Source organism: Myxocyprinus asiaticus, chromosome 27 (assembly GCF_019703515.2).
Source record: "Myxocyprinus asiaticus isolate MX2 ecotype Aquarium Trade chromosome 27, UBuf_Myxa_2, whole genome shotgun sequence".
NCBI classification, from domain to species: Eukaryota; Metazoa; Chordata; class Actinopteri; order Cypriniformes; family Catostomidae; genus Myxocyprinus; species Myxocyprinus asiaticus.
In genome coordinates this window covers 43,289,467-43,314,379 of record NC_059370.1, presented here as the reverse complement: position 1 = coordinate 43,314,379, position 24,913 = coordinate 43,289,467, and the positions used below count along the sequence as shown (strand labels likewise).

The 24,913-nt window shown below is 37.9% G+C and overlaps 1 protein-coding gene across 2 annotated transcripts in view; it reads right to left on the bottom strand.

The window, feature by feature from the left end:
- Positions 1 to 13,402: 13,402 nt before the first annotated feature.
- The window catches only part of LOC127418064 (dedicator of cytokinesis protein 2-like), a 161,177-nt gene continuing 149,666 nt past the window's right edge, over positions 13,403 to 24,913 (bottom strand). The window contains exons 39-52 of one of the 2 annotated variants that reach the window (XM_051658421.1): positions 24,386 to 24,490; positions 23,774 to 23,915; positions 22,224 to 22,305; positions 21,974 to 22,058; positions 21,223 to 21,309; positions 20,870 to 21,046; positions 19,316 to 19,399; positions 16,373 to 16,510; positions 16,162 to 16,280; positions 15,687 to 15,777; positions 15,425 to 15,565; positions 14,374 to 14,479; positions 13,915 to 14,066; positions 13,403 to 13,730 (exon numbers count right to left, since the gene is read on the bottom strand). In XM_051658421.1, the coding sequence (XP_051514381.1) occupies positions 13,665 to 13,730; positions 13,915 to 14,066; positions 14,374 to 14,479; positions 15,425 to 15,565; positions 15,687 to 15,777; positions 16,162 to 16,280; positions 16,373 to 16,510; positions 19,316 to 19,399; positions 20,870 to 21,046; positions 21,223 to 21,309; positions 21,974 to 22,058; positions 22,224 to 22,305; positions 23,774 to 23,915; positions 24,386 to 24,490 (1,575 nt within the window). In that variant the 3' untranslated portion in view covers positions 13,403 to 13,664. Of the gene's footprint in view, positions 13,731 to 13,914; positions 14,067 to 14,373; positions 14,480 to 15,424; positions 15,566 to 15,686; positions 15,778 to 16,161; positions 16,281 to 16,372; positions 16,511 to 17,814; positions 18,903 to 19,315; positions 19,400 to 20,869; positions 21,047 to 21,222; positions 21,310 to 21,973; positions 22,059 to 22,223; positions 22,306 to 23,773; positions 23,916 to 24,385; positions 24,491 to 24,913 lie in introns of those variants that run through there. The other variant, XM_051658420.1, reaches the window with a different exon arrangement.

The following is a 24,913-nucleotide window of genomic DNA, read 5'->3' as shown; positions in this document are numbered from 1 at the left end:
CAGTATCTGCCAATGGGTTTTGGTTAAAAGGGGGGGGTGTGGCACGAACTCCACCAGCCATCTCATTTACAATCTTTGGGGGCGTGTTGAAGCAAGTTTCGCCCAAGGCACCATACAAGCTAGAACTGCTACTGCAAGTGATGTTTGCACATGCATAACTTGCTGTAATGATGCTTGTATGCAGGTGTTCTGAGTGGCTTTTAGCACATTGCAGAATGGTTCACAGTGATTGTTTTCTGCAAAGAATAGGTGTCATTAAGGTCCTGTGAATTCCTAATTAAGAAAAGTAAGAAGGAGAGAGTGAATATGTGCAGCATAGGTTTAATTAGTATCTCAGCTATCTGGTGTCATCCGCTGGGATGACAGTCTCAAGTCAGTGCAGAATATCGGCCATCAGACATCCACACAGTGTGAAATTAATCTTCACCAGTGCACAGATATATGTGATTAACTGCTCAACTCATTAATGCAAAATAAATTAGTTAATCAGAGGGACAGTGTTTTGTTTACAATATTACAGGAACATCTGTGTTTATGCAGACTTCAATTGCATACAGTACAAACGAAGAAGAAAACAATAATCAATCTCTATTTTTCGTGAAGACACACAGTCTGCGGCAGTGAAAATAATTAGTCTGGACTCGTCTGCTATTGTTTACATCTCTGTTCAGTGTTTGTCTATGTGTCCACTATTTGTTTGTTCTAAAGGGGAGGGTCTTCAATAGCCTGACAACAGTTGCCAAGGAAACAAATCAGGCAGATTACAGTACCTTCACTAATAGAATTCATGGAGGGAATTTCAGTAAGCGAGAGAGAAAAAGATGGAGCAAATCAGTTCATAACATGATTCTTACTTAAATCATTGCATTGAATTGAATTGAAATTCAATTTGCATAAGACATTACTGTACAAAAGATTTACAGAGAAATGTATTCTGCTCATGTTTTATGAATGAGGCTCACTGAATATGTTTGTGATGGCACACTACCATCCAACTATTTCTGCGTATATTTCAGTGTATAATGTGCACAGTATGCATGATAGCTGATTTAAACATGCAACATAGTGAGGGGACAACAAATGTAGTAAACTAAATACTATATTAATCATTGCATTTTGCATGCTGTTTCACAAACTATTTGAAAGAATAGTACACAGAATACAGTACATTCTATGCAGTAAGTGTAACTGGTCCTGCTCAACCCTCTGCGAACAGGATTTGAACCGGCGTCTCCGGTATGGGAGGTGGGCGCGCTAACGAGGAGGCTAAAGCCTCTAGTCAGTCACTAGTGCACCTCTTGAGGCCAGGGGAGTGAGGTTTACACACAGCACAGCTACCTACCAGCTGGCTACATTACACTGACTTTAGAGGCTATAGCCTTTAGCTTCCTCGTTAGCACACCTGCCTCCCATGCCGGTTCAAATCCCGCTCGGAATGGGTCAAGCAGTGGCAGTAGAGAATTTCTGTGGCTGCAGCCACAGACCTGGATGAGCTCATAGATACTGTTACATCATATATCAGTTTCTGTGAGGATATGTGCATTCCTACTAGGACTTATTTAACATTTAACAACGACAAACCATGGTTTACAGCGGAACTCAGGCAGCTTCGTCAAGCCAAAGAGGATGCTTACAGATTTAGGGATAAAGTCTTGTACAATCAGGCCAGGAACACACTGAATAAGGGAACCAGAGTGGCTATAAGAAGATACTCTGAGAAGCTGAAAAACAAGTGTTCAGCTAACGACCCTGCATCAGGTTGGAGTGGCATGAAACAACTTACGAATTACAGGACTCCTACCCCCAACCTTGTGGTGGACCAACAACTGGCTGACGACCTGAATGTGTTCTGTAGATTTGAAAGGCCCAATCTCACACCCCACACCTACTCTAAACTTCACTTCACACAAACACCAACATCTCCTGCAACCCCCCTCCTCCCCCTCCTGCTACTCAACCTGCACTTAAGATCTGTGAAGATGATGTGAGCCGCGTCTTTCAAAAACAAAGGATAAGGAAAGCACAGGGCCCAGATGGCGTTTCACCTGCATGTCTTAGATCCTGTGCTAACCAGCTGGCCCCCATCTTCACACAGATCTTCAATAGATCACTGGAGCAGTGTGAAGTTCCATGCTGCTTCTAATGCTCAATCATTATTCCTGTCTCAAAGAAACCATAAATCACAGGACTTAATGACTGCAGACCTGTCACCCTGACGTCTGTGGTCATGAAGTCATTTGAGAGACTGGTGTTGGCCCACCTGAAGAACATCACTGGACACTTTCTAGATCCCCTTCAATTTGCTTATCGAGCAAACAGGTCTGTGGATGATGCAGTCAACATAGGATTGCATCATATCCTGCAACATCTGGACAGAGCAGGGACATATACAAGGATCCTTTTTGTGGACTTCAGTTCAGCTTTCAACACCATCATCCCAGCTATACTCCAGAATAAATTACACCAACTCTCTGATCCCATGTCTATCTGTCAGTGGATTACCAGCTTTCTGACAGACAGGCAGCAGCTTGTGAGACAGGGGAAACTCACTTCTAGCACCTGAACAATCAGCACTGGTGCCCCCCAGGGATGTGTGCCCTCCCCACTACTCTTTTCCCTCTACACCAACGACTGCATCGCCAAGGACCCCTCTGTCAAGCTCCTGAAGTTTGCAGATGACACCACTGTCATCGGCTTCATCCGAGATGACGATGAGTCTGCATACAGAAGGGAGGTTGAACAGCTGGCTGTCTGGTGCAGTCAAAACAACCTTGAGCTGAACACACTCAAAACAGTGGAGATCATTGTGGACTTTAGGAGGAACACCCCAACACCGACCCCCCTCAACATTCTAAATAGCACTGTGGCAGCAGTGGAGTCATTCAGGTTCCTGGGCACTACCATCTCACAGGAACTGAAGTGGGAGACCCACATTGACTGCACTGTGAAAAAAGCCCAGCAGAGGTTGTACTTCCTTCGCCAGCTGAGGAAATTCAACCTGCCACAGGCGCTGCTGACACAGTTTTACTCAGCAGTCATTGAGTCTGTCCTCTGCACTTCAATAACTGTCTGGTTTGGTTCAGCTATGAAATCAGATATCAGGAGACTACAAAGGACAGTTCAGGCTGCTGAGAGGATTAGCAGTCTGTAAGGGGGTTTCGTGGAAAGGAGGAGGCGAGAACCGGCTTGACAACTTAAATAATAATTTAATAAACAATTTAAACAAAACACACAACCGAAAACACACAGTACAGCTGCCTGCAATTCTCTCTCTCTCGAACTGTCGTCCCCGGCCGCCTTTATCCCTCGCGCGCCCCATCAGGCTGATTGGGTCCGGGTGTGTCTCATTCCAGCCCGGCCCCGCCCTCCTCGGCTCTACACTCCTCCTGGCGTTGCCTCAGGCCGGGGAGCCCCCTAGCATGACGTACACCCCCCCCCCACCCTTCCTCTCCAGGGGGGGGCGTGCCTTATGCCCCGACTGCCGGTGGGTCCTCCCCGCCTTCCTCGACCTGGGAGGAGACAGGAGGGGAAAAAACAACAACACAAAATGGCGAGGGAAAGGCCAACACGGAGCGACAGAGAGAGAGAGAGAGGAGAGAGAGAAAAAAGAAACTCACCGGTTCTCTGATGCGCCGTCGCGTGGTCCCCGATCACTACTCCACCCTCTCAGGCGGACTGCAGCCGCTCCTCCCCGGGCGGACCGGAGTCAGACCTCCGACCCCCAGTGGACAGAATGCCCCTCCGCGTTCCCGGCGTTCCGTGGGGACACTCCTCCGCCCCTGGCAGCGGCCCTACCACTCCAGGCAGTCGGGGAGTCGCTTCCCTCCTCCCCCCGCAGACGGCGGTCTTCTCTCGACCCCTCCATGTTCCCGGGGGACGGCAGGGCACTCCTCCGCCCCTGGCAGCAGTTCCCTCGCTCCAGGCGGTCGGGGAGTCCCGTCCCCACTCGTCTCGCGGACGGTGGCCGTTCCCCACGTCCGGGTGGTCGGGCTACTCCGTCCCCCGTCGGACGGCAGCGGCGCTCCCCTGGGTAGACGGCAGTGTCGAGGACCCTGCGACGGGAATCCCTCCTCCTTCCCGGGTTTCGGCACCAGTGTAAGGGGGTTTCGTGGAAAGGAGGAGGCGAGAACCGGCTTGACAACTTAAATAATAATTTAATAAACAATTTAAACAAAACACACAACCAAAAACACACAGTACAGCTGCCTGCAATTCTCTCTCTCTCGAACTGTCGTCCCCGGCCACCTTTATCCCTCGCGCGCCCCATCAGGCTGATTGGGGACCGGGTGTGTCTCATTCCAGCCCGGCCCCGCCCTCCTCGGCTCTACACTGTCCGAACTATACACTATACACTTCCAGAGTGAGGAAAAAGGCTGGAAAAATCACTCTGGACCCCACTCACCCTGCCCATTACCTTTTTGAACTCTTGCCTTCTGGCCGACGCTTCAGAGCTCTGAGCACCAGAACCGTCAGGCACAGGAACAGTTTTTTACCTCAGGCTATCCATCTCATGAACAGTTAAATTGCCTCATTGAGCAATAACTATGTGCAAAATACACAGTTTAGTCTTTTTTTTATATTTATCCAACACATCCAACCTCTTCTGCCATTTCATTCCTCTGAAAAAAAACAAAAACAAAAAAAAACATTTGCACTGTACATAACAGATTGTATTAGATTTGCACTACCCATGTGTATGTGTGTATGTATGTATGTATGTGTGTGTCTGTACGTATGTGTATAATTAGTTTTATTTTTTATTTTTTTATTATTATCTATGTCTTGCTGCTGTTTTTGTATTGTTTTTGTATTGTTGTACACTGGAAGCTCCTGTCACCAAGACAAATTCCTTGTATGTGTAAGCTTACTTGACAATAAAGCTGATTCTGATTCTGATTCTGATTTTTGCTAAATAACATTACGTTGCTCTTTACATGTATCGCAGCAGTTCCAGCATGTCCAGTTGTGTGGCGCTAAAAGCGAGTAAAATGTTCTCCAAACATTTTAAGGTTTTTAAAGTTAATGCTCTATCGAGTTTTAAATCAATAAAACCAACCTCCCTACCCTAAACCTTAAACCTAAACCTAACCGATAGTATCAGAAAAAGCAAATGTGAGATGAAAAATACAATTGCTGATGCAATCACATAATTTTGTGGTGCTTCTATGATACTTTCAGGTCACTTGTCGACTCGCATGCTCTTCAGGACTCACAAGTGCAACGCTTTATCAGTTGAGCTACCACACAATTTGATCGCACTCAAACAAGCTTGTAAAACTAGTTAGTTATATAATATGACGTGAGAATGTATCGCCTTACAAGTCATGTGCTATTAAAATCTTTAGATGTCATAAGATAGCATTGAGTGAGGAAAAGGGCAAAAAGTAAGTGTTTATGAACTGATAATCTGTAGTTTTACTCGTGATTTGTGTAAAAGTGAATAAAAGTCATTGCTGTTGTAGTGCATCTAGAGTTCATTTCACCAGGAAACTGCTGCGATACGTACAACGAGTCACTTAAAAATAATTTAGCAAAAATGTGCCTATTTTACTACAGTATCCATACTACTACACATACTCTACTGTAGAAATAAATATGGTAATGTGCAATTCTGAACATGACTCACCTAGTCAATATGATGTCACTGAGGTCTGACACCGCCCCTAGTGACTCTGTCCTCCTCGGCAGCTGTCGTCCAATCAGAGTGATGCTTTTGTCAAGCAGGAAATGACTCCCCTGAAAAACACTTAAATAAATATTCTCCTTAAATAAACACAACAGCAGTTTTATCTCTTAGGATGCAAATTCTCTGTTTGTTTATCTTGCCTTCTGAAATTGGTTTGGGTGTTTGGTCTTTTGTCCTGCTCTCTAAAATGTCCCTCATACTTAACACCATTTAAATAACACTGACTGTGTGTTTGTGTGTCTGAGATAATCTAATTATAGAAAACAGACAGACCAGCATTAGCAAACAATAATCACAAAGACAGAATGTTTTTCAAGACTAGAACAGCAATGGGCCTTTTTGTTTACATGCACGATCTTACAGCGGACAATGTGTTAAGTCGTGTAAACACCTTAAACGATGTTCTTTTAATGTCATAAATGGTTTAACCAATAACCATTCGGCACATGTAGATTTTTGCTTATTACCCCGATTTCGTATTGCATGTAAACACATTTATCAGCATTCTTACTGCTTATCCAGTGAGCGCAGGTGTTGTGCACATGACTGTTTGTGTTTGACGTTAAAAGTAGAGAATAATCCGATTGTTTCAAATCTCATGTAAACACGCTTTGCGTTGTCGGATTATTTGAATTAGTTGATTTTTGACAGCTATCAGCATATTGTTGTGCAAGTAAACACATTCAGTTTGTCATAATGAAAATGTAAAACTGTAAAAATGCAGAAAGGTTTGTGAGAGGGTTGGGTTGGGGGTTAGAAAACATCATCGGCAATAGAAGTCGAAGTAAAAGTCCCCTCCCCACCATGATTGATAAACAAGTTTATGTCTGAAAATAAACATGCAAATGTGTGTGTGTGTGTGTATGTGTGTGTGTGTGTGTAATTAGAGACAGTAAGATAACACTGATTAGAGCTCTCATTAGATTACTGCACAAACCCACTGAACAGATAAGTGCACACACAAACACACACACACACACATACACACACACTACAAATGCAGCATTATATTTACGTTACGTATCTTCCTTCAAAAGGCGCTGATGTTTGTTATTAACATGTATTAATTTTAGCAGATGTTTTATCCAAAGTGACCTACAAATGAGGAATACTACAACAGAAGTGATTCATCATAATGAGACAGTAACATGAGAAAAGCTGCAAAACAAATTTCCAGAATTGCTCAGAACATGACAAAACTCTGAGCTATTACAGAGATGGAAGTGAGAGTTTTTTCTTAACGCTGTAAAAGGAGTTTTGATAACAGATTGTGTGACGGTGGTTAGATTTTATATGATGGTCAATGAATTGTGCGTGCTTGTTGAAAACATGTTTGTTTTCTGAGATCTTCCCATTGACTTCTATTGCTTTTGTGGAGATCGATTTTTTTGATTAACCACTAAACCTCTAAAACTAAAACAAACTTTAAATAAAACTTAATGTCTTAATTGAATTACTTTTTAAAATTAAATAATAATAATACAACTTTAGCTAGCATAGAAACATCAATGACAAGTCAATGAGTGCTATATGAATTCTTAAAGGGGTAGCTCAGACAAAAATGAATATTATATCATCATTGACTCACCCTCATGTCGTTCTAAAGCTATTTGACTTTCATTCTTCTTTGAAATGAAAATGCAGACCTTAGGCAGAATATTAGTCTCAGTCACCATTCACTTGCATTGCATCTTTTCTCCACAGAATGAAGGTGAATGGTGACTGAGGTGAACATTCTGTGTAATATCTCCTTTTGTGTTCCATGGAAGAAGTATGTTAATGAGGACGGAATTATCATTTTTGGGGGAAATATTCCTTTAAATTCTTAATTCTTAAATAGCACACATACATGTTTTTATGAAGTCATACAATGTATGAGAAGACTACAAATATTTATTAAAATATAGCTGTTCAGTTCATAACGCAAATAATAAAACTTGAAAATAATTTAAACATAAACTCTAACGAGAGTACATCAGGTGAGTTATACAGAAATAGAGCGACACTGTCCTCTGCAGGATATTATGTGTTAAAATTACTTAAATGCATTTATATCTAATCCATTGCTGTTAGATGAAAACACATCAGAGCTTGAAAAAGGCATGATGATTCTTATGGCTTATTAACAATCTCTAATTTTCAAGTTTCAGTAATAATAATAATAATAATAATAATAATAATAATAAACACTCCAGACAGCAGACCTGACTTCAGCCAATGTTGTTCTTCTGCAATAAAGCAATTTATGCAGTGTTTTAGAAATATACAGATAATTAGAAATCAGAAGAGAAAAGTACTGTCTCAGTGCTTGTGTATTCAGTACACAAGTCATGTGAACTATGTGAGTTTGGAGATTTAACAGTAAATGATGCTCCTTCTGGTGTAAAGATTTTGGAGATCATTTTCAAAGATGCTGAACCCCTTGCATTTTATGTCATTAAATTATTTTGGGATTTGATGAAATTTGAACCTTATACATTAATTAAATTTGTTATATAGCAAACATATTCTTTTGCAAAGTGGGTATTAACTAAAGAGAGTTTCTCCTGGGAAAAAGTGAGGTCAAGTTTCTCAAGCCTGATAACACTAACCCACATGAGTGTCAAGTACATATCAATAGTGATGGGGAATTCAGTAACTCTCTACTTCTTATTTGGACTTATTTGGAAGGAATATTCCAGTTCAATACAAGTTAAGCTCAATCAACAGCATTTGTGGAATTAAATTGATTGCCACAAAAAATAATTTTGATTTGTTCCTCCTTTTCTTTAAAAAAGCAAAAAAGCTGGGTTACAGTGAGGCACTTATAATGGAAGTCAATGGGGCCAATTTTTGAACGTTAAAATGCTCACTGTTTCAAACGTATAGTCACAAGACATAAAGGATATGCATGTAAACATGATTTCAGTGTGATAAAGTTCACACATTTTCTGTGTAAAGTTATAGCCAACTTCACAACTTGGTTGCCATGACGATGTAACGTCAACATATCCTAAAACCCTAAAATGACTGTAAAAATGATGAATTAAACAACATTACAACTTAAATAATACATAAGTTTTAACAGAAGAATTAATGTAAGTGCTTTTATAAAATGATAAGCTTCACATTTCTGCCTTTAAACCCTCCAAAAATTGGCCCCATTCACTTCCATTGTAAGTGCCTCACTGTAACCTCGATTTTTTTTTTCAGTAATAGATTATTGATACAGTCCTTTGTCAAGCAAAGTATGACATCTTTCATATTAATATTCAAACACTGTTCACAACCCATTAAATTCAGAAATGCTGAAATATTTCTGTGTGATACGGGGTATTCAAAGAAAAGAGGAATTGAAAACAACAGTTAGTTTTTAGAAATGTGTACATAGTGTCAATTTTGATTTGCTTTTGATTTAATTTATATTTTGTTGACATGCTACTCTGTTTATCCTCAGAATCCTCCAATAAGAGCATCTCAAAGAAAGTGGATTTCAATCAGCTCAGGAAAGAGTTATACTCTGTGAGGCAGCTTTATCATTATTGTCAAATCATTGTCGAATCATTAACTCTATACTGTTCAACTGATTGCACTTTTCTCCCCTCATTTTAGTATCCTGTTCAAAGTTAAATATCCTACATCTGCTCTGTTCTGCTTTGTATATAGGACAGACACTGTAAGTGGTGAAGATTATAGTGTTAAAAGTGTTGCATTAATTTTGTTTCAATTTAAATAGGAAGTACAGCTCAATTGAATTTCTAAGGAACTTTCATCGTGAAGAAAAATTCAGGATCATTCTGGAGGATTATGTTCTGATCCCAGTCACTCCCACAGGTAATCTTTTCAAAAAGTTCAGATCTGCTCCGATTTACCTTAAATTAACATTTTAATTTTCCCAATTGTTGCATTAAAGGTGTAATTAGCATTTATTTTTATTTTTTTTAATGTCGCCCTGACACCTGTGGCATATGCAGCATTATGCAAAAGCAGATGTCTTTAGTTACCGATGCCATTGTAGAAATACTTAATTTGCATTTTACCATTATTACTTTATATGAGCATAAGTGTCCAGTGACCGGATTACTGACATGGAAGCCTCCATAAGTCGAACCACATATTTGTAAATCAATCAATCAGTGTAAAATAACTGCACGTTTTAATCAGAATGCTGATATGCCTGGAGTCTTCATCTCAAGTGAGTGTACTATTCATTTAACAACTATTCATTGTGGCTAGCCATTGCAGTGATAGCTCCCTTCGAGTGACGGGAATAGAATCTATCCCATGTTCAATAAAAGGTGGTAATAGATTAAAACGTCTACTTCAACGAGAAACTTTTTGGATATCTACACCACAACGTTACCTGGTGTTAATGAAGAAACAGATTTTACAACTTTTTTGTAAGTTGGAGGATGTCATTTCATGTCTTGGTGATATTTTCTATCACTAACCCAAGACTGCATAAAGGGGGTCAAAATGACCCATATGCATTTCCTATGGAATTTTGTCTTCACATGGTACACATTGTGTAGTTGTTTGATGTTTTAATGAGAAGCAGATCAGGTTTATAACATTCCAGTGGAGTAAGCTGTCTGCACTATTAGATGTTTTTAATGTGTTTGTGATAAAGGCTCAAAAAGAGTTGGTTCAGGAAATGCTGCAATTATTTTAATTTTAATCTTAAAATGTTAAAACTGAATAAATAAACAAGAATTAAACATTAAAGCCATTGTGAATGATCTAATTCTTACATTTTTGAAGATAAAGATATAAACAGGACACCTTTTCTTGGAAGAAATCCATCCATCCATCCTCTATAGCCACTTGTCCTATGTAGGGTCACAGGTAGTGCTGGAGCCTGTCTCAGGCCAAAGGCAAGGAAACACCATGGACAGGTGGCCAGTCCATCACAGGGCAACACACACACACACATGCACTCACACCTATGTGCAATTTAGGGTCTCCAATAAACTTAGCCTGCATGTCTTTTTTGGACTGTGGGGGAAACCAGAGGAAACCCATGTGAACACAGGGAAACATGTAAACTCCACACAGAAAGGCCCAGTTGAGCTGGGACTCAAACCCAGGACCTTCTTGCTGTGAGATGCTACCCACTGAGCCACCGTGCCACCCTGGAAGAAATCCACTGAAACCAATAGGGGTCATTTTGACCCTCTTTATGCATTCGTGTAGACTTTTGGGTCATGCATTTAAGGGTTAATTTTATACAAATTTGTAATAGATTGACAGCCCTAATCAGAACAGTTCTAACACTTCCTTAAAAAAATAATTTGATAAGTAGGCCTACAGTTGACAGACCAATAGTATTCAAAATGGGCATGCAGGCTGCCGAGTGCAGGGAAAATGGATGGAAGGCAGCTACTTACCCTGTGGAGGTCGGGTGTCGAGGGTTTATTGGAACATTAATGCAGCACCTGTTGAAAAACATTGGTATCTTTGGATCAGCATTGAAGAAGTCTCTGAAGGAAATGGAAGAGGAAGCAGGTTAAGGGAGCATCTGGTTACGGTTAAGAAGAAAGGATGAAAAGTGGGGTGTGCAGAAGTGAGAAAGTAGGAATAGGGAACAATTGCTATATGTGGTGAGGTAGAAAGTAAAAGAGGAAAAGGAACTATTTCCGCTGACCCACTCTGTCCTTATCCAGGGGTTTCTGGAAAGGGATTGAGTGGGGGAGCGAAACCAGGCCAAGCTAGGCTTTGGAGGGGCGGCTGATGCAGTCTCATGGCTCGCCTTTCACATCGCTCTCCGACTCAATCTGTTGCAGTACTGGTTTAAGGATAGACACTGGATGGGTGGTAGGAAGAGATTGATAGCTTGAGGTTTTTCTAACAAAGAAGTGGCCTTGGACATAGGGTAGGTCTGCTCATGTGGGGGGGTGTACGGAACCCTGGTTGCATGGAATGTCTTGACAGGAAAGGAGGAATGTCTTGATGGGAGAGCAAAAATGAGAGGCTATCGAGAGGATCCAGTGTCCAGCTGCGGGGGGTGGCAGGGAGGCGTCCCTGACCTCTGCCCCACCACCAGGAGACGTTCTGGGACTAATGGGGTGAAATATCCCGGCTGATGACCCCATAACTGGACAACTGAAGGCACCAGCAGAGGTTCGGCAGGCAATAATGCCCAGCAGGTTTAGACATTTACCTGTGCATCTGAGTGGACTATCAGAGTTTAGAGATTTATCAGTAAATTATTTCTGAATGCTATATGATTGCTGTGGAATTTTCATACATTTCCCCATTCTTTATAAAACAAATACAATGTAAGTAAATGAATGTGCTGGAAGACAATATTTTCAGCTAATAATGACTTCAGTTTTATGTCTGTTCTTTACACAAAGCAATCATTTGACTTTGGAAGTCTTGGGATACAGCGCAAGAGTCGTATAGTCTAGTTAAATGGTGCTTTTATGATGTTTTCCTTTATCGCCCTGGTATGTGGTGTATGCTTTCAATTTATGGAAAAAAAGCTCTTCAACAAGTTCTTCAAAGCATCTCCTGTGTGTATAAAAAATCTATTTTTTTCACTCTTTTTCTTTCTTTTTCCTCCTTTGTCATTATATTGATGTCAGCTCAGTATAGTTGAGATGTTTATCTTTGGTGCCTTGTTTGTTGTATATTTGAAATGGACATGTTTTGAATAAATAAATAAATAAATAACCATAATCACCATGGACTAAAAGACCAAAAATGCTTATATCATCATAAAATATAAACATATTTAATAAAATATAATCAAATCATTAAACATAAATAAGTGTTTTCAATCCTTAAATTTTTTCAAGCCTTACATTTCGTCCTGAATTAATTTTTGTATTAAAGAACTCCTTTTTTTTTTCATTTCTGCAAGGTTTTTATTTTTATCTGTATTACATTTTATAGAAATGTATTTTTTACAATATCTGTATTTAGTTATTCTTTTAATTATTTCTGTATTTCTTTAAAAAATAATGTATTTTATTATTTTTTTCTATTTTTTTCACTCTTTTTTGTACTTTTTCCTCCTTTTTTTTCTCTCTCTCCTTTTCTCCCCAATTTGGAATGCCCAATTCTCATGGTGGCGTAGTGACTCGCCTCAATCCGGGTGGTGGAGGACAAATCTCAGTTGCCTCCGCGTCTGAGATGTCAATCTGCGCATCTTATAACATGGCTTGTTGATCGTGTTACCACGGAGACATAGTGCATGTGGAGGCTTCACGCTATTCTCCGTGGCTTCCACGCACAACTCACCACGCGCCCCACTGAGAGCGAGAACCACATTATAGCGACCACGAGGAGGTTACCCCATGTGACTCTACCCTTCCTAGCAACCGGGCCAATTTGGTTGCTTAGGAGACCTGGCTGGAGTCACTCAGCACGTCCTGGATTCAAACTCGTGACTCCAGGTGTGGTAGTCAGCGTCAATACTAGTTGAGATGTTTGTCTTAGTGTTATAAAAAATAAATCAATAAATAACTATAATCACTATGGAATAAAAGCCCAATTTTTTTACGATGTTTTCCTTTACATCCCTGGTATGTGGTGTATGCTTTCAATTTATGGAAAAAATCTCTAATCAAGTTCCGCAAAACATCTCCTTTGTGTTCTGTAGACGAAAGAGCATCATACAAGTTTTGTAACAACTTGGGTAAATTATACAGTTGTGTACTTTTGTAAGGATACATTGTCCAAATTTCACATTTCAAAATTCCAAATTACTTTATTGTAAGAATATCCATCACATTTAAAGCAGATCTCATTTTAAGGCACATTTAGAAGTTCCATTGATTCATGACTTCTTTTCAAACACATTCAATTAAATCAAAGCTCATTTTCTACTAACTACAATTCACAGTGGAGTTCAGCACGCCACTTTCAACTTTAATAAGCTTTCTAAAGCAGTTCTGCTTGTTAAAAATGAAATAAAACCTGTAACGGTAGAAATGGATGCAGAAATTGAGAGATTTTGAAAATATTGGAAATAAAAATATCTAAAGAGAGAGATTTAAAAACGAGTGGACATGCCATCAGAGGGGGAAGACGATGGTTTGCTTTCATCAGATTTGGAACTCTGAAACACACACACACAAACACACACGTATGTTGAAAGGAAGATTAAAGTTAATGAAATAATGTACAACTTGGTTAAAATTATAAACACCCCAGATTTTTTATGTGCTCTCAGACTTTTGCACCCCACTGTATGTTCATGCAGTACATGATGGGAAACAAAAATGTGCATGTGTGTGTGTTACCTTAGATTTAAAGAGCAGGTTTATGACTCCTTTAGATCGACGGTCACCCGTCCGGTCAGATGGCAAACACACAGATACAATCTTACTGTCACGCTTGGAGCGAGCTGATGACTCCGCCTCCCCACTGCCATTGGCTACTGACAGAGCCGGACCTGATGATTGGACGAGAGACTAGTTAGTGTGGAATGAGATGTCACTCTGTGAAATTAAATGCGTGTGTGTGTGTGTGTGTGTGTGGACTTATTGGTTCCCACGCTGATAATGCAGCATGAGAACCTACACTGTGGTCCCCACAACAATATCAGCTTCATACAGAGACAAAATAAAGTCTTATTTTACATGTAAATATGGCAAAGGTTTACAGTAGGTATAGAAATCAGTTGTTTCAATTAGATTAATTTAGGAACAATAGAACTAAATGGGAGGTCCTCACCATGATATAAAAAGAATGTGTTGTACCTGTAATAATGGGCAGGGATCTGGAGTTGATGTTGGCCAGACCATCACTCCTCTCACTGGGTTCTGACAGGTTGGTGTCACTGCAAAACTCTTGATTCTTAGACAGCTTGAGGGCAACAAGGAGCAGAGTGACAATAATAATTACCATGATATTAAAGGTGAACTCAGTAACTTTTCACTCATGTTATCTTGGACTTACACTTCCAAGAGTGAAAGTGTCCAATAACAAGACGGATACTAAGATTAAGCGAGTAGTATTCAGCTGGTCATGTGATTCTAAAATGGCAGCCCCCATGAGGGCGCCCCTGCCCCATGTAGAATAAAACAGCTTTTATAAGCTTACTGATATGACTAGAGTCCTCATCTCATGTGAGCGCTCATGATTTTATATATGTTTCAAAATTACAATATCTTTCTTTAGGAGTAAAACTTTTTAAATGGGGAAAAAATACTGAGTGCACCTTTAAATAATAGCTGAATTTTTATACATAATATGTGCATAGAAATGTATTAAGACCCAACCTGTTATCAATAGGTTTTTGAATGAAGTATATTAGTTTTTTTAATTAATTGAGTTTTATGAAGAATAAGAATGCCATTAAACTTATTTAATTTATTAGAAAACCTTGGAATGACCAAACTTTGGTTTACAAAAATAATGCATTTTATTTAAAAAAATAAATTGCATTTCTTTTAGTTTTTGACACTTTTTCTTTCTTTTTCCTCCTTTGTCATTATGTTGATGTCTGCTCAGCTTAGTTTTGAAATAATAACAATTATAATATTAAATAACCATAATGTTTTTATTCCACAATGGAATAAAAGCCACCTGAAAAATTTATAAAATTTGTATAAAATATAAAATTACTTAATAAAATATTAACAGATCATTAAACATAAATACAAAACAAATAAATAAATAAATAAATAAATGAAAAAAAACATTGTTCAGTCTTTACAAAATTTAGTCCTGAATTAATTTTTGTACTGAACTACTCCTTTATTTTTGCATATCTCCCAACATACAGTATATAATTATTATCTTTCTCACTCGTTTGTCAAGGTCGCCGCTCCTCTCTTTCTCCTCACTGATGAAGATCATGCTGCCACGTCCTGGCTTCGTCTTCTTCTTGGATTTCCTCAATTTCACATGGAAGAAAAGTAAAACATCACACAATGTCATATGGGAGTTCTGCAATCATTGCTCCTTTTTACCGTTTCTGTGACTGGTTGGTTGAAACAGTGGTCACTTCCTGTTGGACTGAAGAACATCATCTCCTCCAATCAGAATGCTTGTGAATACTCACCTCCACTTCAACACCGCTCTCATCCATCACACTGATATTTCCACTGGAACGAGGGATGATGGACGGGGAGGGCGAAACGCCACCGTCCAAAGACACACTACAGAGAGACAGAGAGGCTGTGTTTAGTTAGTTGTGGAAAACTAGTGTGCTATTTCCTGTCTACTGCACCTCCTATTTCTTAAAGACATTATTTTAAACATGCATTTTGGAGATGCAATGATAAATATTGAAAACAGTATGTTTCCAGTTTTTATGCTACATTGCTGTCACGTCACTACATTGCATGTTAATAATTAATTTAATTAAATCATAATTGCATTTGAAAATCATGTTGGTCAAATTTGCATACTATGCATAGTATACTTACTGCATACTTCAGAAATAGTAAGTAGAATGGTAGTACGCTATTTGTTGCATGGTCAGAAATAGCTCAATGTGCTGTAATGGGTGTGGCTATGATTGTGTATGTGGGTATGGTTACCTATCTGGGTGTGTCTTAGTGGGTGTTCCACATTCTGATCCAGCCAATGAGCAGATGGATTGTCGAACGGAGTGAAGAGTAGAGCGTGGACGTGTGGATCGTCTCTCGTCCATATCCAGCTAAAAGCGAGAGACGAGAGAATAGAAGTTTGTATTTGTACTCAAACACCCTTCTGTCATGTGAACTCCTGCTCACGTTCTCTCGTTCTTACCAGTTCTCTGACTCCATACTCCTTCTCCACCTTCTTCTTCAGCTGTTTGAAGCATTCCTCCATGCGCTCGTGGAAAGGTCGAAGGTCATCGGTCACTCTCTTGCCATGCAGACTGATTCCTCTTCCCAATAATGGGATCTACAGGGAGTCAAACACTCGTACAGTTTAAAACTGTTCAAAGAGTATCCTAACCGGGTGAGAAACAAACAAAACACCTCTGACAGGGGTGAAGTGAACCTGAAAAAAGCACTGCAAAAAAAATCACTTTCTTCATCAGTATTTTTGTATTGTTTACCAAAAATATCCTTTAAACAACATGCATTAACCTAAAAACCAAAACTGCATAAGACATTAGGACTTGGTTTCTGATATCTTGAATTAAGTTTATTTGCCCAGGGGTTTTCAATCTTTTGATGCCAAGGACCCCCAAATATGATGATCCCCTTGCAAGGACCCCCAGCTATTTATTTAAATGTATAAAGACACATTTATACTGTGTGAAAAAAGCAAGTATGATATTACTGTATAAAGACAACATGCTTGCAAAACTGAATAATTAGCTTTTATATTGTTATAGCACTAAAGACAAAATAAGTTATTACATTTTATCTAGAAAATATTTACTATGTACTAAGTTGACAGCATATATTTTTATGACACAAAATCAGTATAAAATTAGATATATGTAGGGCTTTACTGGTTGTTTAGATCAGTGTTACTATCAGAAATAATAATTATTTCTTATAAATATTTAAATTAATTAATTGAATCTAACTCATATGGGGCTCCAGTAAATGTAGTGTGCTACGTTTAGGAGCGGGTTTGGTTATTAGAAATAATTAATAATTATCAAAGATAATTATTAATTATTAAAATCAATAGAACATTGATGAGAATCAATGTTAGCTTTTTTAATCCTTTAAAATCAACAATTATCAAAGATAATCACTAATCATTAACATCGATGAAACATTAATTAAAATTAACACTAGCTTACTGATCATTCAAATTCCACAACCATCAAAGATAATTATCAATTAACAAAAATCAATAGAATATTAATAAGGATTAACATTGACGGGGCACCACCCTGGAATCAGGGACTAATAACCAGATAGTAAAACAGTCTCAATATTAGATTGTTTTCTTAGGAAAATCAACATCCGAAGAAAATTGATTTTCGAGAAAAAAAAACAATGAATGAAGGCTTGAATCCGAGCACTGACATCCCGTCAGCATGACACAGGTGTATGCAGAACAAACCAAAACACTTCTCTTTGTAATATAAACAAAGTTTATTTATGCAGTAATATCAATTAATAATTAATACAATGCAGTCAATAAACTTCCAACTTCCAACTACAAACTAAACAGTGATACGATTAGATATGGAAATAAAAATAATCCTATAACACGTAAGGTGTGTGTGTGTGACAGTGTGTGTGTGTGTGTGTGTGTGTGTGTGTGTGTGTGTGTGTGGTTAGTACAAGAGAGAGAAGTGACAGCCCTAAAGCCGATTTCGTGATCGTGGGAGAGAAAGCAGCTGTTAGTTTATCACTCAGAGACGCGGTGGACGGCTCGGAAACAGTCCCGCGTTATTTGACTCTTTAATGGATGAACTCAGTTGCTGTCTCACCCGCGATGGCAAAATTGCACAATAATCCAATTTGGTTGGACCACAATACAGCAAATCAAATTTGTGATAATTAATACCCTGAGTATTAATAATTAGCGGACATGTCAGTCCGTAAACTGTACAAGCAAAAACCTTGAAACAGAATAACACACTATAATATTCTATCTCTGCCCAGACGTAAACCTCTTACTTGAATCGCATGAGGACACAGGTAGAATGTGTTTTCCTCCATCCTTTAACTTTGACCCGGTTCCTTGAGGCTCGTGTGATGACGGGAGGCCGTTTCCTCGCTCTGTCAGCGGGCGGCACGGCTGTTGATTCTCGGCGGGCTGGCGGAGAACTCAGAAATGTCGACTTGATTGAAGATGGAAGAGAAATCTTTAATCTCTTCACTTCTGTAGGCAAACGGATGAAGATGCGAATTGCTCGGCGGTCTCCTTCAGATCCGTTAGAGTGTTCGGTTGAACACAGAGTAATCTCAACTCGTCCAGCGAGATGGAGATTGTATGGCTACAGTTTCAAGTCAGATGTTACTTCCTTGTGCCACGAGGATGCACCGGAGAGCAGCGAAGAGCTGCGTCCACACGCTGCAAACAAAGTCGCTGGAAGCAACTCACGGAAGCATTTCAGAGATATTTCAACTCCTGATGATGTCATGGTTTGAGGGACGTTCTGTCGTGTGCCTCATCCAATAGGAGTTGAGAGTTCGATCTTTTAGTGAGCAAGGCTTCATGGATTTGTAGTCTGTTTTGGACTACCTTTGTTTGATTTTGGCGCGATTTTTATCCGTAAGATTTACGACTTGGAAGATGGGGGCTTGAGGAATGTTTATACGACTGTGTTAGGCCTGCCTTTGTCTTCTATCTGAATACATGAGGCCCAACATATATAAACCTGAAGTGAAAAGTTTTCAGTTAAAATAAAATACGTATTTGTACAGTGCTTTATGCTGTACAAGTACAATATTCTTGAAAGCATGTACATTGCAAGGAAGGCGAGATAAACACTTAGAACTAAGAAATATTTTTTGCACAAAACTAAGCAGAATGTAGATTTGTTTTAATGTATTACTGTTAAAATGTATGGCTGTCAATAGAATAACATAATCACAATTAACCACATGATTTTCGGCCAGTCTCTTGAAAGCAGTAATTTTTTTGAAATTTTTCGTGGACCCCCTAGCACCCCCTTGCGTCTCACTGGGGGGTTCATACAAAAACCTTCATTCAAGATTTACAGTCTAAAGACTAGGCTTATTACCATATATCTCTGGTGTGAATACATGAAAAGTACATTTGTTTATTGACCTGCCATGCAATGAGGTCTTTGAGTCTCATCAGTTTGTCTTGGTCATCTGAATGTTCTTGTGTATATTCATCTGTGAAGAATGCCTGCAGAGACAAGAAGGAAAAAGTGTCACATCTAAAACTAGTCTGTATAGGGCTGTCAATCGATTAAAAAATGTAATGTTAATTACATGTCAATGAAATGAAATGTTAATTACATGATGTGCCGATTAATCGAATTAATCGCATTTCAATATTCACTGAGAAAAGCCACCCAAATAAAAATAATTTAGTATACAATAATTAAAATAACTATAAATATAATATATAAGGCTGCAAATGGATTAAACATGTTTAACTAATACATCGGCAATTTATGTGATTAATCGCGATTAATCATGGTAGATGGTGCATTAAAAAAACATTAAAATATAATCATGAATATATTTAATTTATACTTTGTCTCAAAGAACTTGCAAGAAATAGTTTTGTCATCCTTTATTTTAATTATTTTAATATGAACATGTTAAAATGTTAATATAGAGTTAAATTAGACTAGTATTTTTGACACAACGTTGAATTATTGTGTGAATACAGTCAATATTTTTAAGAAAGCAAGCCAAAGATTGTATCTCATGCGAAGATTAAAGGGATTTAATGTTGACCAATCAGTTTTGGAAATGGTAGATAAAAGTCATCTGGAGAGTGTTTTAATGTTTAATATTATGACCTGGTATGGAAACATGGGACTAAGGACTGTTAGACTGCTCAGTGGAGGAGTGTAATGATTGTTTGTTCCATTTTATTTTATTTGGTTATGCAGTTGTGATCATTTGTGAATGAGATTTTGTGCATTACAATATATTACTTTTAATTGGGTCTCAAGCAGATCTTATGTGTGATTATTGTGTGTTTTTGTATTGTGGTGAGAAGCCAAAGAAAAATGTCCATGTCAGTGGACAATAAGTAAAGTAAAGTAAAGTAAAGTAAAAGACATGATGTACTTAAAAGATGGGCAAAATCTTCTGGCATTTTCCAGTGGACTTTTTTTTTAATAACAGGATCAAATGGGCAGATTCATTTCATATCAAAACGTATTGGCAAGAGAAACTGAAATGTACATTGCCAATGCATTATTACACATACAGATAAAAAACATGAATGCTCAAGTTGAATTTTCTGAAGTTAAATATCTCAAAACTATTATTTTCTCTAGCTGCTGTTCAGTCTCTATCACACACATGCTTGGTCTCTCACGCACGTTAAACTATTTTTAAACTATTAATCGCAGAAATAAACGTGATATATCCCAGTTTGCTGCTGCGCTGACTGCCCCCTACTGCCATACATTTGTAAAGACATCAAGGTGGGACATAGATGTTTTTTATAACGGAACTTGCGTATGGATCGGGGGCATGATTATGCAAAAAATTGTAACTTGTTATTTTTCATAAAATGAATCGCACTTAATTAATGTGTTAAATTGACAGCCCTAACTCTGTACTATTACCGTTTCTTTGTTTTTTCTCTCTCTCCCTTTCTCTCTCTCTCACATACACATACAGTCTCGCTGACCTTCTCATATTTGGTGAAGCCGCCCATGACGGCGGGATCCACAATGCCACTGAGCAACATGGAAAGGGGGTTTATGGGTAAAGTGTCGTCATTCTGGTACTGGTTGATCATCGTGAGGATTTTCTCATTAGTTTGTCCCATCGTCTCAACAGCGTTCTCCAGTGGACTTACCGTCATCTTAAAAAGAGAAAGTATCATATCATAAACATATGTCTGCCCTGGGAGGAACAATGACAAATCAATACATTAATTTATATATCTACTTACAGTATACAGCTGGAGTGGCAAGCACTAGTCTCTTTATTCAAGTAAAAATAACAAATGAAGGTTAAATGAGAAAGAAAGTAACTCACATGCGTCATGCTTATGGCCTCAAACCAGCGTAGAATTCCTGGTAGTTTATACGCAGTTATGAATGTGGTTCGCTCAATCCACATAGACTGAAGAGAGAGAAATCAGTAAGAAAATAAACTCTTCATGAAACAGAACACAGTTAGCAAATGATCAAGTATGTGGGAGTTTGCGTACTTGCTTCGCTATACTCGTGAGGGCCAAGGTAAAATAATAACTAGTAATAAAAGGTCCATCGAGGATAAAAACACAAATACACAAATATACTATTTAAAAAGCAATATATCTGACTGCTCATGATCCTGCTTATTACATGACCACTAAGCAAATAAATAAAAAATAAAAATACTAATTTGAGTTGATTAAATTGTTTTTATCATTATTGTGTGAGAAGAAAGAGACCATGGAGTCTCCAGAAACAGCTGAATTCATCCTCTGGTTTGCAAATATTGTTTTTTTTTTTTTTATATTTTTTTTTATTTTTTTATGTTTTTATGTTTACTGCACTTTGTATGAAGTTAACTGATTTTAGAAAATTATGGCATTGTTTTTTTAAAACATTCTCACTATACATTTTTTACAACTGCATAAAGCTCTTGCAAAGTGCTCTATATTTTATAATATAATATCATATCTAAAAATAATAACTAAAAATGGCAAAAGGTGTCTGTAAAAAATTAGGTTAGACTGTAACAAATATAATCAGTCAGTGCGAGATTCACATATAGGTACATATTTGTGTGTAGGACTCACAGCAAACTCATTGTCAGGATCGACTTTTCCTCTCCTCACAGGTCTGGAATACTGGAATCGCTGAACATAGTTTGACTTGTAGAAACTACAAATTCACCAGATAGGAGAAAACAGACATGCAAATAAAGATAACTGGATGTTTACAGGACATCGACATGATTGTGATATGGCTGATGAAGCTTTAAATGTGAATAGTCAAATGTATGTTGTTTTTGAGGTGTTCTGATTGGTGGATGAGCTGCAAACTGACTTGATGATCTGGTCCGGAACGGATTTATTCCTGAGACGTGGCGGGATCTCAAGAACAGGCTGGACAGTAAAACACTGGATATCTGATCCAGACTGGTTAAGAACAACTGATGAATCATTTACATACAGTATAAAACATATTAACAAGAGTATGTGGTAACACGGTGTATCACACGGAACAAAGTATCTGTAAAGCATTAGTTTATAGTTAATTAATCATTTATAAATGATTGTTCATGCATTATTAATACAGTACATTAATAGGATTCATACAAAGAGTATGGTACTCATATCTGAATATTTACTGTAGCAAACAATTTATTATTGTTTAATAAGTTTATGTATAAGCAGTTTGATAATGATTTTCCATCCTTAATAAATAACTGTTTAGTAAGGATGTTGAACATGACATAACCATCTCAACTGTTCAGAGTAATAGATCATTAATAAATGTTTAATTAAGCATATATATAAAAGGTTCTCACTTGTTTTAATAGTAAGTGTTGCTAAAACAGTTATAAACACATTAATTAAGCATTAATATATGCCCGATTCATTGCATATGTAAATGTATAAATCATTTCGGTAGCACTTTATAATAAGATTACATTTGTTAAGATTACTTAATGCATTAGGTATCATGAACTAAAAATTATCAACATTAAGTTTACAGTATTTATTCATCTTTGTTAATGTTAGTTAATGAAGACTCAACTGTTCATTGTTAGTTCATGTAAGTTTGTAGTGCATTAACTAATGTTAACAAATACAACTTTTGATTAAAAAAATGTTTTAGTATATATTGAAATAAACATTTACCAAGATTAATAAATGCTGTTGTCCATTGTTAGTTCATAACTAATGTTGTTAACTAAAGTTAATAAATGTAACCTTATTTTAAAGGTTACCATAGTTTCTTTATTAATTATGGATTTGTGCCTTCTTAATGTTCTTCTCATAAACAACTCTTTACCACTGGTTTGCATCAACTGAAGTATATTAGTTATGTATGGTTAACAAATTGTTTACTAAGGGGAAAAAAAACCATTATCAAATTGCTTATAGATGAACTTTTCAAATAACAAAACATTGTTTGCAACAGGAAATATAAATAAATGACAAACTATGTGTAAATACCCAATTAATGTATTAACAATGTAGGAACAATGATTTATAAATACTGAATAAACCATAAACTAATGCTTTATAAATCCTTTATACCATGTAGTTATTACAGTGTTACTGAGTATGTGTCTTTACTTGATACATTTGAATTTGTATCAAGAGCTACACTATTACATTTATATGCATGAAAAAGAAAAACACTAAATGCACTTTATCAGTCAAACCAATACAATACAAATAGATAATAGTTGGATAATGCACATGTAATTGTGTTGAAGAGAGTATATACATGTACATGTCCTAGCTAAAATTTAAATTTTACAAAAGGATAGGTCTTGCATTCAATGCATAACAACCCAAACTGTGATTAAAAACTGTGCGTGTTTAATGAGTGTTTATGTGTATATATTATCATCTGTTGGATACACTGCATGTTTGAGTTTTTAATGTCATCTGCGGGCATTGTGGTGATGTTGAGTCTCACAGCACTGGGAAACTGACTCATCAAATGACTCTGGAAATCTTCACGCCGCTCATACTCTTTTCCACGATGAATAAACACTTTATTCTGATGTAATAAACGATTAAACAAACATGTTGTAATTCACAATACAATATAAGTTAGAAAAGTTTTAGTATAAGCTGAGAAAATAAATTAAATCTGCTTTCATTTCCTGAAATATCAGGTTCTCTGATAGAGAGCACAAAGTATCAAATGCAATAAAACTTATTCAGCATTTACTGTAGCTACATTTCCATTTAGTCCTTTAGAAGGCACTTTAACATGACTGACTCATGTAGTCTATGTTCTGCTTTCAACATTTTGTCATTTTGATCAAAGTGTCTGCTAAAAGAATACATGAACTATAAATGTAATTTTTGAATAATTGAGTTTATATATCATACATAAAGCATTCAGTAAATTTGATATTTAAAGAATTAAAGTATTATTTTAGGGAGTTACGGATATAAAAAAAGGACAATTTTATCCCCAAAGTATAACCACACACACACACACACACACACACACACACTGACCCTGAGGAACTGAGGGAAGCCGCAGCCGTAATATCCCACAGCGAAGTAATCTGGTTTGGGCCGCAGGATTTTCATGATATTCTCGTAAAACTTGGCCTGCTGATTCTGCAAAGAAAGAAAGAGATGACAATTTATTGACATAAGACTGACTTATAAGTGACTATAAGAACTTTTTTAATCCCCTTTTCTCCCTAATTTGGAATGCCCAGTTCCCACTACTTAGGAGGTCCTCGTGGTGGTGTGGTTACTCACCTCAATCCAGGTGGCGGAGGACAAGTCTCAGTTGCCTCCGCTTCTGAGACGTCAATCCGCGCATCTTATCACGTGACTCGTTGTGCATGACACCGCGGAGACTCACAGCATGTGGAGACTCATGCTACTCTCCACGATCCACGCACAACTTACCACACGCCCCATTGAGAGCGAGAACCACTAATCGTGATCACAAGGAGGTTACCCCATGTGACTCTACCCTCCCTAGCAACCGGGCCAATTTGGTTGCTTAGGAGACCTGACTGGAGTCACTCA